Source organism: Lissotriton helveticus, chromosome 10, assembly GCF_964261635.1.
Source record: "Lissotriton helveticus chromosome 10, aLisHel1.1, whole genome shotgun sequence".
Lineage (NCBI taxonomy): Eukaryota > Metazoa > Chordata > Amphibia > Caudata > Salamandridae > Lissotriton > Lissotriton helveticus.
In genome coordinates, this window is record NC_136071.1 from 618,472,438 (window position 1) to 618,486,610 (window position 14,173).

The 14,173-nt window shown below is 42.6% G+C and overlaps 1 protein-coding gene across 3 annotated transcripts in view; it reads right to left on the reverse strand.

Annotated features, from left to right (window-relative positions):
- Positions 1–947: 947 nt before the first annotated feature.
- CLEC16A (C-type lectin domain containing 16A) overlaps positions 948–14,173 on the reverse strand; it is a 654,120-nt gene continuing 640,894 nt past the window's right edge. For all 3 annotated transcript variants that reach the window (XM_078663155.1, XM_078663154.1, XM_078663156.1), the window contains one exon: positions 948–2,189. In XM_078663155.1, the coding sequence (XP_078519281.1) occupies positions 1,828–2,189 (362 nt within the window). In that variant the 3' untranslated portion in view covers positions 948–1,827. The remainder of the gene's footprint in view (positions 2,190–14,173) is intronic.

Here is a 14,173-nt window from a genome sequence, read left to right on the forward strand (position 1 = left end):
CTAGTCCTACTATACATTTTTTTAAGAGATTTATGTAGCGCGAACTAGATACAGGACATCGGGTATCCGAACGCTTTACATGAGCACCAGTTTCCTTACAGACACATTCATTTTTGTTAGGCACGGGAAAATTAAGTGATTTGCCCAGAATCACAGGATGTTGAGCTTTGTTGCCGAGACTCGAACACAGTTCCCCAGCTTCGAGGTCGACAGCCCCACCGCAAGGCTACATCCTTTCCCTTCTTAATCCGTATTCTATATGACGTGTGCCTAAAAGTCTACAGAACTTTTTAATAGTTCCAAAGCTTAATGTTTACGAGAAGCAAGGCTGGCAGCAACAGCGTCTTTTACCGCAAGCCTTGCTTCTGGTAAGCATGGACTACAAGTCCAAAGAAGCACAGTTACTGTCAGCCTTGCTAGTCGTAAGAAACGCCTATAAGTACAAGGTGAGTACAAGGTGCGTGTTTACACAATACTTGCAGGTTTTCAAAACACATAAATGAAAGGCATTGTCATTTACAATGCCAAAAGCTCAAACTCTCGCAAATGCGAGACCTATTGCATTGCAAATGCTTGTTTCCTATGTAACTGCACCTGCATGATCACTTGTATCAGAGGAAGCAAGACACTATGCACTGAAGGCAGAATAGAGATGAGTTTCTTGAGGTACTGTGATGAAAGAAATACCACACCATGTGCAAAAAAAGATGCTGGCAGCCACTACAATTCTGAGAACATATAATGAAAATTCCAAGTGAACTGCAATACACTTAGAGAATAGGGGAGAACTTCATTCCATATTCTAAACGGCTATCTTGAAGCTAATGTTTTGATGAGAGAATTTTATTCGAAACAAAGTCAAGTAACTTTGACAACTGTTGTTTGCGAACCCCTTTCTATTTCAACAAAAACATGTAACGTGTTAATGTTCCAGACTTGAACATACATAAAAGAGCTGAATGTTTATTTAATGGGACTTCAAGTTATCATACAATTCAGCAAATGCTGAGTGCAACTATTACCAAAAAATAAAGTAATGAACTCTAGATGTCACTTGTAAAAACAGCAGCCATTAGTACATATGTTCAAATATTTGTACATTCTTTGCATTGTCGACACAAACCGCGAGCAATGAATTTCACAACAAAACCTTTGATGAGCAGGTACAAAACTTTGGCTGTGTTATTAATACTTATTTTCCAAGGACAGATATGCATTATCAAGGGCCAATCACAATACATGGAAATAATAAATATTATATATCTAGACAGCACAATAAGGTTAACTTTTTTTGAATAAAATTTTCAAACAGACAAACTTTTTTATTGTACGGTCTAAAGTGGCCAACGTGAACCAGCATATAAAACATATCTTTTCAACAATAGTGCCTCTGTACAATAAGACAATTCAGATTTCCACTAGCCCGTTTCACCCCTTATAGTCCTCTCCAACACCAATGCACCTTTTTTTCCCAGAAAATGTACTTTAGCCAAAGCCAGGCTTTCTTTCCCATTTAGTAGTGGTGCTCAAAGGAGTTTTCATTCTTTGCAGATAACTTGTTTCACTTCAAAGAGGTGCCAAGTTAACATACGTTTTGAGACCATGACAACAAAATGTCTTCCACAGGTAATTGCTCTTGTAGTCAGTAAAACAAAATAGACTTTTACATCTCCTCTTCAGCATAACTTTAATCAAAGAAATGGCGAATGGTGAAGATGTGCCTCCTCAGAGATCGCCAACTAAAACAGTGTCTGGTTGCGTAGAGTGGACCCCAAGTCTCCATCAGAAGGTCTTCAGGTTGTTGAATGCTTAAGTTATACCAAAGAATTAAGGGAAAGTGACAATATTATCAGTGTCTACTGGCTCACTAGGTCGATCAGCTGCTGCTTTGGGTACTTCGGGCTCTATGGAAGACTGAGCACTGGAGCTAAATGAATGAATGCTATGCGCATCAACTGGAGGGACCAGAGTGAGAGATTCCACACTCAGCGCGTCTGTATTGTCATCAGAAAATAAAGAGATGGTTGGCTGCTGTGCAGGAATCAGGCTGGGGGATAAATGTGCAATTTCTAGTTCCAGCTTCTTTAAAGAGCTCTCTTTGGGTTTGGAGGTGGCCGGCTGGGTTTCATCAACAAACTCCACCTGACTGGAGATGACTGGTGGGGGATGATCAGTGCCAGAAGGTTCATCTAAGTAGGAAAGTAAAAAAGAATGAAATACTGAAATATCTGACAGCTTTTACATTGCTACAACTGAAATTTGAGTCGCCATTTATGGAAAATACAAAAATATAAATTAATGACCTGTAGCTCTAAAAGCAAAAAGGAGAAAAGGAGACATTTTTAGAACATTACAATGCGTCTGAAAAAAAAGGCTTTTAAACTGTTGACATCCAGCATTGTGTCACACGTGCCTGGACTTCTTTCTGTGTTGTCTTAAGGGCCACAGCAGGGTAAATATTATTGCCCTGTGTAACACCTTGCCGCAGATTATGAGAAGCTAAAAGGTTATGGAGAGCAAAAAAATATTTTAAAAGTTAATGGTTGCTTAAGTAAATATATAAAAAAACATGACAAGTTAGACAAATAGCAAGCTTGAACGGAACTACCTGAGAAAATTAAAGTTACAGAAATGGAAAACATACTTTTTATTCAAATATAATTTAGTGCAAGAATGAGAAGACCAATTATAACCAGACATATGCAAAGATAGTTTTCTCAGAGTCCCACTGAATAAGGAAACCTTCGAAAAGAGAGCACATGCTTCATGAAGGTAAAAGTAAAAGAAGGCCGGGTTAAGAAAGAAATTGCCATCATTATATAATAAACATGCCAGTCTTTTACTGCTCACCCAATCTGATGATGTTACACAATTAACAGTAAAAACTAGACGTAAAGAACATTGCTGAGTATGTATTATACACAGACAAATAACCACAGTCACCTCTTTCCATGGAAAAAGTCCAATCTATGATTTTTGGAAAATTATATTTTAATGAAGAAACTAAAATGTTACAAAGTCAGAATGTCACCAATTTTCAGGGCTAGAAAAAAGTTAAAGAATTGTCTTTTGTATTTTTAATATAAAAGTTAGTACTAACTTTTCATCTGGAAGTGGAATTACTCAGCCACCTGTCTTTGTCTTGAGCTACATATGTTACATGCACAAATTAAAAAAAATACATATATTGATTACCCCTTGACATCAGAAGGCAGCCTAAAAATGCCTTGAAACGAAAAGTTACTGAGCATGAATAATTAAAATACTATACTAACTAGGCCAGGGCATAATTTGCATATTCTTTCAGGTCTTGAGCACCACTGCACTAGAATGTTTAGACTGTTTTCCTTCACCTTTGGAACAAATGTGTTTCAACAGTTTCCTTCAAAATCAGTGACTGGCACTTTGTACACATTAAAAACACGATGACTCACGAGTGATGACAGGGTACATGCGAATCTAATGGAAATACATTTTCTGATAAGAAATGTATTCTATCGCCGAACCACTAACAAAGGCCATATTTGGGATCAATTTCAAGGTAGAGCCTTCTAAAAAATGAATTGGTAGAACAACATTAGCATAACAGGTTAAAAGCAAACCGATGAGTGGCTTGCAGGATAATCAAGATAAAAAAAAAAGCTGAGATGATGGCTGTTCTTTTTGTTTTCACGCTGCCACATTGTGGAACAGGTCACCCATCCATCTTCTGTATAAATCTTAAGACCTGGTTACTCCTGCTGCCTTAGGGCCTGGTTTTTAAGGTTAGTTCAAGGTTCTGTTATTCGGGTTGGGTGTAGGTCGGTGGACAACCCTAGCGTGAGGACACTCCTTTGGGAGTAACTAGGCGCTTTAAAAATCAACTTATTATTATTATTGTCATTAAAACCATTGGAACTAATCTTATGGGAGTGCAACATGCAACATTTGGAAACTGATCTAAGAAAGACATGACCCAGAGATTTACCAATTGTGCTGGGAGCTCTATAAAAGTGAATACAGAGCAAGTCCCAAAGAGACAGTTATTTGGCATGAATTTAAACATTTAAGACTTCCCCCGAGAGACAAATTGTGACCAAAAGTACCCAGTCTTCCCTTAGAAGGTCAATAAACGTCAGGGAATCTAACAAATGTACTGCACACCAGAAGGAAAACAGATTACTAGAGTTATGAATGGCTTATTAATACTTTAATTAAAAAAAGATATCACATGAAAAAATACAATGTGATAATAATGCCAAGCAGGCATTCCTCCATAGACTGCAAGAACTGAAAAAGGGTACATTTCACTTTGACACATTTGGACAGCTTTAACTGTATATAGTGCACTCTGTTTGGGTAAAATAGTTCATAATGCTAGTCTAGGTAACATTTTCAGGTCGATACTATACTTAACTGCAGATTCATCACCTCTGAATCCACCCCAGAAGTAATCAGAAAAAGAAACATTTCAACTTAGCAATAGCTCCCTTCTGTTGCTAGATGTTTTTGGTTTTCTTTGCAGCTCAAACCGTGAGTTCACTTAACTTTACAAGGTATGACATGGAAGAGGGACAAGTGGTCCACCCATAATCGTTATGTCAGTTACACCCACATTTATGCGTTCCATGGAGGCAATATGGGAAAAATACACAGAGCTAATTAAGCCAAATATTTCAAACACGCTGAATTAAAAATCAATGGTATCACATTCCCTCAAAAAAGGGTAGAGGGACCGAGGGAGATGAGGAGTCTGGTGCAATATATAGTATACACCAGAATATATGTAAGCAAAGGTAAATATATTGCTCTTTTGATGGATTTTTCATCCCACATTTTTGGCATGTTTAAATGACTTCCATAACAATGGTCATCATCAGGAAGAAGGTCTGTGTAAACACTGCCCTATTTACATGAGAAATCCCGCAGAATAGCTTTAGCAAAGTGAACTTCCTGTCTTGCCAGAAAAACAGAACAGGAAAGCATCATCCTTGTATATAGGGAAGACCATCTCACTGTCAGACAATTGTCCAACATCAGCACTCCCCAGCAACAGTTGTAAGGAAGTTCCTTCTTGGACAGAGACTACCATATCTCAAGTAAATAACATGACATATTTGATGCTTCTGAAACACTAGTACCGTGGAGCTCGTTTTAATTCCTTCACACCCATTCACATCTTCTTCTTGCACTTTGTCCCCCATCAAATCTAACTTCCAACTCATCATTGTGGTATTTAGCTTACCTCTGTTTAGAAACAAAACATCCCTGAGCTCCTCCCTCTCAGTGAGGGGGTTCTAGCCATGCCAGGACTAGGCATCACTGCACGAGGAGAATCCCAATGAGGAAGCATGACACCTTTGGTGGGTGAGGGATTTCTTCCTGATAAAGGGATATTACTTTGTTCGCTGGATCACTCCTTTGGACAATATCTCTAACTTTTAGACCTGAGGGTCTTTTTCTTGTGATGTATATTTAAGTTGGGGAGCCAACCCTCGCTGGTCTTTAAAATTCTCCTTGAACCCCTGCTTTCCCCGTGTTGTGAACCACAGTACATGTAAATTTTGCAAGGTCTAAAAAACACAACCTGTAAAGAACATACATTATTGGCAAAACATGCTTTATACACTTAATGGCCCCATGAATTTGAATGATTGTAAAAACAAACTGAAATAAAGATGTGACTGGTCTAAATAAAGTTACAAACTGATGCAGAAAATGTTCAAAGCAATCTGAAAATCGCTCACCGACTAAGAAATATAATTGGCTTTGAGGAAACAGAAGGATGGTAGAAGGATGCATGCATCATCTAGGTAAGTAAGAAGCAGCATTAGCAGCCCTGTATAATTAGTCGCATGTGCACAGAAGATGGAGGTAAAAATAAACAGCAGCAAAGCTAAACAGTCTGAATCAAGTTTTAGATGGAAAAAGCTGAGAAAAAATAACTGTCACTGCCAATACACATTTGTCGTGAATTATTATGGAAAAATGACAGACTATATTCTAGTCTTTCTGTTCATCAACAAGTACACATGCTATTCAACAATGATAAGAAGGAGGGACACCACTACAGTATCATTCAACATTTATGCTCTGAAATAACCACTACCACAAGGACGTTCCTTATCCATGTATGGAGTCCCCATGTTAAGTTATTCTACATTTATGTTCCCACTCTTAGGCTATTCAATTTCTACAAATTGGAGGTTCTCCGTCAAAGGAGCCTTACAACAGGCATTCTCTGAAGGGAGTAGCTCAGTACAGCGATTCCACCTATATGCAGCAAAGGTACTTCCTTTGTTCGGAGTCTAAGGGCCATAGGGCACACCTTAGTTGGTCTCTTCTGCAGCTAGGCTTTGGAGGTGCCTTCAAAGCATTGTGAACTTTTGGGACTGCCTCTGTTTGATCTATCAGCATAGATTTTCAGGTGGGAGGCCTTATGTAAGGACATTTTTATAGGTACTGTAGGGGTACCCTCTTTTTGTCATCCTTTAGCCTAGGTGCTGTGGCAGGACCATCACTGTAGCATCATTCATCTTCCATGCTCAGGAGGGACTAACTGTGTACCGTCAAACACATTGATGCTTTGGACGAACCTCGGTTTGGTCCTTGAGCATACATTTTCTGGTGGGACTTGCTAGGTACTGTCATTTATCAAAGGTGCTCTAGGATTATAATCTCTTTTTAATTTAGCCTATAGATTCTGAAAGAAAAAATCTTTAGGGACAGTTAGTATCTATGCTATGGCGAGATGATTTTTGTTTACTTACTCAAAAGCTGTACACTGGAGGAACCACTTCTGGTAAGCCGTTCAGCACAGAATTTCTTTTCGGAACACCTATACATGGTTATGATTATCTTTCTCAGAACAAACCACACCTGCAGAGTCCCCATACATAAACAAACATGAGGTACTTTTTTGGGTTGGATTAGTATCTGTGCTCTGAAGTGGCCATTTTTCTAGATTCATTCAACTTCTATGTGCAAAAGTTGGTTCAATGAAAGTTGATTCATTGAGCATTCACTACTGGAGAAAACACCTCTGACGGGATCACACATGCAACCACAGACCTGCCAAGTAGCACGCATCAGGTGTTAGACTAACGCATTTTAATGAGGTGGTCTGCACCACCGCAATAAAAAGCATTAATCACGCATTTTAACCACTTGTGCGGTGGGGGTGAAGCAGGTAAGTGCTGAGACCCTCACAGCTGCATTTACAGCAGGAGCAAGGCATCTGAGTGGTCAATGAGGGCTGGAGCAGCTGTGACAGGAAGCACAGCTGGCTCCTGTGGCATTGCGGTTCTACGATGAAAGGAGCAGAGCTCTGGAGTCGGCCCCCGTAGCCGCGGCCTGCGCCTGCTCTCTCATCAGGTCTCTTTGGAGCCTGGCATTTCCATCCTAAACTTACTGCTGTCCCGCCCCTGCGAAGCCACCACCAGCTGCCAATCACAATGCTCGGGTGGGGCGATTACAAAAGCAGAGGAGCCGAGTGTACAGAGGGGAGGAGGGCTTCGTTCCGAAGAAGCAGGCACTTTAAAGCCTGCCTACCCTGTTGCACTTATTAATGATGACTGTGCTGCAAGCTCACTTACTGTACTAACTAATGTTACAGTTCAAGGACAAGGCCTAGGCAGGACCTACAAAAAAAACATCAGAGTTATGATTTTACTCTCAAGCCTGCCCGGGCGGGTTCCCGGGGATTGATTCCTGCTTCCGTCCCCACACCGAGTTAAATAACAAGCATTTGCAATGCAATCGGTCTCGCATTAGGAAAGTGTGAGCTATTGGTATTGTAAATGACAATTTTTTTTAATATGTGTTGGCCTTGAAAATATATAAATTAATAGCATTGTTATTCACAAAGCCAATAGCTTACACTTTCCTAATGCGAGTCCTATTGGCTATGGTAATGCTTGTTGGTAGCAAGCAAGTGCTGTTGTGGTGCTGAGCGATGATGTGGTTGGGCTGAGTAATGTGGTGGTGTATTAGAGTGACGTGGTGGTGTATTAGAGTGACGTGGTGGTGTATTAGAGTGACGTGGTGGTGTATTAGAGTGACGTGGTGGTGTATTAGAGTGACGTGGTGGTATCCCAGAGTGATGTGGTGGTGTCCCTGAGTGATGTGGTGGTGTCCCCGAGTGATGTGGTGGTGTCCCCGAGTGATGTGGTGGTGTCCCCGAGTGATGTGGTGGTGTCCCAGAGTAATGTGGTGGTGTCCCCGAGTAATGTGGTGGTGTCCCCGAGTAATGTGGTGGTGTCCCCGAGAGTGATGTGGTGGTGTCCCCGAGTGATGTGGTGGTGTCCCCGAGCGATGTGGTGGTGTTCCCGAGCGATGTGGTGGTGTTCCCGAGTGATGTGGTGGTGTTCCCGAGTGATGTGGTGGTGTCCCCAAGTGATGCGGTGGTGTCCCCAAGTGATGTGGTGGTGTCCCCAAGTGATGTGGTGGTGTCCCCAAGTGATGTGGTGGTGTCCCGCGTGATGTGGTGGTGTCCCCGAGTGATGTGGTGGTGTCCCCGAGTGATGATGTGGTGGTGTTCTTGAGTGATGTGGTGGTGTCCCCGAGTGATGTGGTGGTGTCCCCGAGTGATGTGGTGGTGTCCCCGAGTGATGTGGTGGTGTCCCCGAGTGATGTGGTGGTGTCCCTGAGTGATGTGGTGGTGTCCCCGAGTGATGTGGTGGTGTCCCCGAGTGATGTGGTGGTGTCCCCGAGTGATGTGGTGGTGTCCCCGAGTGATGTGGTGGTGTCCCCGAGTGATGTGGTGGTGTCCCCGAGTGATGTGGTGGTGTCCCCGAGTGATGTGGTGGTGTCCCCGAGTGATGTGGTGGTGTCCCCGAGATGTGGTGGTGTCCCTGAGTGATGTGGTGGTGCCCCTGAGTGATGTGGTGGTGTCCCTGAGTGATGTGGTGGTGTCCCCGAGTGATGTGGTGGTGTCCCGGAGTGATGTGGTGGTGTCCTCGAGTGATGTGGTGGTGTCCCCGAGTGATGTGGTGGTGTCCCCGAGTGATGTGGTAGTGTCCCCGAGTGATGTGGTAGTGTCCCCGAGTGATGTGGTAGTGTCCCCGAGTGATGTGGTGGTGTCCCTGAGTGATGTGGTGGTGTCCCTGAGGGGGAAATGAAATAGAAGCAGAGATAACAGATAAGGGAAGACAGTGTGGACAGAGGAGAAACAAATGCATGAATAAAGTGAGAGAAAGGATAGAAAGATAGCAGAGTGACAAGATAGAGAAACAGGGAGGAGGGGAGACATTTAGAGAGAAAAAAATGAGGATGAGAGAGGATGAGAGGGACAAAGGGAGGTAGAAAAAAAATGAAAGGAACAGAAGGGAGGACGGGCCAATCGAGAAAGAAGGTGGGGAAACAGGGCACGAGGAAGTGGGAGAGAAATAGAGGCGAGAAAGCGAGCAGGCACAAAGAGGGGAAGGGGCAGAGAAAAACGTGTGTTACTTAAGTAATACTCGACATTCTTCCCCTTATATTGGATATTTTGGAAGGTAGGCTACCTTCGTGGTTTGAGAGATGATTCTTTATTTCTCTCGAGAGCCTGTGAGTAACTGATATATTAACATAACCGGCTCGTTGGTTTTCCCCCCCCTTGTTCCTCTATATATCCCTGTAGGAACGCGTGAACCCATCTCCGTGGTGCAAGAAGTTTTTTATAGCCCTCAGGGTGGTGCCTCGGCACTCCCTGTTGGGGGGGTCACGTATACCACCTCTTTACAGGTATTTGGAACTTTGTGGCAGTTGCCATTGTCCAGTTTGAGTGGTGCCTTTCTTTATTATCATTAGTTTAGTTTCATTACTATTAGGAGTTTCATTCATTTTTATAATGTATGTCAGCTGACATTTATTTGTAGACACAGGGTGGTATAAAAGAATGTGATCTTGGTGATTGGGTCTCCACAACTTGTGTACTTATTAGCACTTGGGTGAACATTTGGTACGTTTGGAGCTTGGTTGCTTTTTCTTGTAAATAAGATGTGGTTTTGACCCCATTTCTGCACTTTTTTCACCTATGGTGGGTCATTGCTACGGTGTATATGGGTGAGTTGTTTTTTGCGGCATAGTGTGTTTTTAGGATTTATATTGCTTATGTATATATCTTTCAGTACCCTTGTCCTGACGAAGCCAGAAGACACAACTGGCGGAAACGCGACCGCGACTGCGTCGACAGATAATTAACAGACAGATAATTAACAGTGTTTGCTTCACCCCCTCCTACTTTCTTTTGTGTTTAGGGTACATAGTTGTATATTTGTATATATTGTAATTACTTCTTTTTTGATTACTGTATATAGTCTGGTTCTTTTTTCCCCCCCGGTTTTTTGACCCAATATTTTGTCCTGTGTTAAAATTATAATCATTTATTGGCAGAAAAGAACATTTAAAAAAACAGGTTAATAAATTGTTTCCTGTTATGAAGTAGTGTTGTTTAATTTATCCCTTTATACCTTTTTTGTTCTACTTTTTCATCTAATTGATGTTCCTTGCCCAGGTATGGGAGGGTAATATGGGCAGAACCCCTGTTCATTTCGCACTTAAGTAAATAAAGCTGATTAAACATAATTTCACAGCGTCTAAATCACGAACCTTTAACCCAGATTAGCATTTGGCAGCCGGCAGAGGAAAGGCAGCGCTTGGAGGGGGGCTGGGCAACCATGCCAGCATCCCGATACACGAGTAGATGGTCCTGTTTATGACCTGCGGAGCGCGTGAAGTGGATGGTGGCAAATGGACTCAAAGCGGCTGGTCGCTTTGATGTTCTTGGCTTGCTTTGTGGGATGGCGGGGGGCGGGGGAGCAGCTTGGGAGGCATTCAATTTTATATCAAATCTTTTTAAAATGTATTTAGTACAATGATCTTATGATCAAAAACTACAATTGCTTTGAATAGATTGAATAATTTTGAACATTGACATCGAACAGTTGAACACACATTACCCTACATTCTTCTCTCTCAAAACACATTTACATTCATAATGCTTCTAAAAACAACCCCTGGTTGCACAATCATCCAAGACCAGTAAGCTTCCCAAATTATTACATCAATCATGTCTAGGGGGGTGCCCTCTTATGGTAATTTGCTCTATACTGTTCAGTGAGAGAATAAAGAAAAATAAACAAAGGTGTAGTTTTAACGTAGCCTGTCTGATGGCTCAGTGAATTATTGCTCCCAGCAGTTATTAATATTTATATTATTCTTATTGTTATTAGTCTAATCAACATTCTTAAAGAAAATAGGCTAGATTCTCAGTTTTAGAACTCTTGGTTTTTTTATATTATTTGTATTTTCTTGCTGCGCGCGTACTGAGTATTCAAAGTACCCGAGGTGCACGGGTAGATAAGAGTAGGGGGGGGGCGGCAGGAGGCAGGGGCGATGGGCAGAAGACAATGGTGTGGTGTCAAGGAGGCGAGAGGCGCGGGGGTTGGATAGAAGGAAGGGTTCAAGTAAGGACCTTTGGAAATAATAAGAAAATAAGAGAAAGTCGTAACGAAGGGTGGAAACGCATGGAGGGATTAAAACACACCAGGAGATAACAGAAAGACAGAACTGAGAGAGCACTTGTGTCTACAGGTTGCCTCACTGCGACAGGCATCTGTTACTCCTGCGAGCACTGCCCACTTATCGTTTGGCGCCTTCATGACGACCGGCGCTGAGGCCTGTTGGAGCCACAGGCTTCCCTAAAGTGAAGGGGACTGCCTGCGCCTATCACCGGCCCGGATCTCACCTGCCAGCTGGGAACTGTGGCGCAGGAGGGTGGGGTCCGGCATGGCGCTGGAGGTGGTCACACAGCTGGGGCTTGCTCGAAGGCACGGTTTCACTTGCCCACGCGCTCCAGGGTTGCCAATTATTCATATTACAAAATCATACTGTTAAGTTTGTGTCCGTGATCAAACAGCCACAGTCCCCAGGTGTGTGAGCGACTGTTCAGGAATGGGCAAAGAGCACTGGTCCAATCTGTTTGTGTACTCTGTGGGAGGGAAACGTGCAGGGTGATCCGGTATCAGGACAGTCCCATGTTTACCCCAACCATCCCAGCAAATGCCAGTAAATTAGAACTGAGCAGGAGCCGACTGGACTCAGATGGAGGCACATTTTCAAGTGTTCTAGTACTGGGTACATGACTAGTTTGAAGTCCCTTAATAGAAGGCAATTTAGTTAAAATACAATTAAAAGATGGTGATTATGTTATCCGTCGTGCAGATTATTGTCAACGTCAGCATTTGCCATATAAACCTTCACCTAAAATCGACTTCCTAGTGTGAATGCAACTAACGAAACAAGCTCTTGGCATTGCTGTGGGGGGGGGGGCGGGGCGGGAGCGCATTGCTTTGAAGGCTGATGGTGGGGGGGCAGCTTGGGGGGCAGCATTCCATGTCTGATGCGAGGCTGATGGGTTTGACGTGCACGCACGTCTCACACGAGTGCATCACATGAACTGCACGTAATTCTCGCTTGGTCAAGAGTTTGTTTCGCCTACTATATACTCGCCTATTAATCCCTGCGGGATATAATAGGCGAGACCTAATAATCCCTGCGGGATATAATAGGCGAGACCTAAAAACAGGAGGACATCGTTGTTCAACCTGTCACCTCCTGACCTCGACACATGCTGTCTGCCCAGCCCCTGTCATGGGGGGATCCCCAGGGGTTGTGTTTGGTCATGGCATGAGTCTGACAGTAAGTGCCGAGTGTCTTTAAAAGGCACAAGCACGGCTTTCAAGACGACAGTGCCACGCCACTTAGCAGCTCCTCTCACCTTCATCACTATGTGAGAATGTATCTTGATTGCCAGCAGCTGTCTGCAGCCAAGGAGAATGACAGACTCCAACACACTCAGAGGCCCATGACCAGAAGGCTTTATTTTCCCAGCTGCAGCGCTGTGACTCAGAGACGTGCATTGCTGATATTATAAATGTTCCTGGTAAGGTCAGAGTTTACGTTTAATGTCATAGTTACGCATTTGTTTTACAGTATGATCAGGTAACAAGGGCACTAGTTTAGTACCCTTCCGTTCCTAATGCTTTGCACTTTTCCGCAGCTTTACGATCTTCTTAGAGTTTCTCATTGCTCAAAGGAGTGTCATTTCTGATATTTATTTGATACTCTGGACATCATTGCTTGATTTTGCTTGTGAGAATTGTTTCTCTTTGGTCGTTGAATGTCACTTATAATATAACTGCACCGAATCTGTGAATATGTCACACATATGCAATCTGAAACCTTGGCAGCTATGTCATCATAACCTTTGCCTCTGTGTTACCAACTGTTATCATTGCTTAACTTGATAGAAAGAAGCTCACTCGATATATCTTACCTAAGCAGATGTTAACCTCTGGGAAGGAATGGTGCCAAAGTTTATTGCAGCTAGTGTAACAAGTAAACATACTGAATGCAGAGGTATACAGGAGGCAAACATCGAAACTGTTATTTTTTTTCCTTTTGTTACTTTATTTTCCTAGGCTTGTTGGCAATTAGAAGAGAGGCATGATTATTTTAATATTTAAATTTCTGTAGAAAGAATATAGAAAATCAAAGTCTGGCAGTTACGTTCAAAGTGTTGCATAGCTGGTAACTTTGCTTCAGTGTAGTTACCATTATTCCCTTTCAAAAACGTAAATATATTATTAATTTGAAAAAAAAGTACCCAATTTCCTAAAAATGTATAGACATTTTTAAAAAGTCTTCTGTAACAGATTCAGCAACTGTGGACATATTAGCCAATGCACCGAAATACAATTTAGGACTTGAGACATTGAGGTCATATTACATAAGTTTTGCAAAATGGAGCAAAGAGCCGTTTTAGGTTGTGCCTTGGCAGCATATGCGCTGTCTCTCGACATGCTGTATTCATGCTATGGGGCTTAAAGTCCACCTTCAGCTTCTGATTGGCTTTTGTCAGTGTCCTTTAAAAAACGTTGCTTCTAATTGGATAATGGTTCCTACTTGCCCCTCCTTTTTTCTCAATTGTGGACTCCCATGGATGCCCCCAAGACTTGTCCTCTTCCACTTGTGCTATTGCATGTCCTGTCTTTGGAACTTTTTGTTTTTACATTGACACCAAGCTCTTCCAGCGTGGCATGCCGCACTTTATCTTCAAGTATGGCGGCCGCGCCTTTCTTTCGTTCTGCACTGCACTCCCACCTCCATGCCTATTCATTAGGAGCATACTTTAACTCTCAGCGCTGCGCCC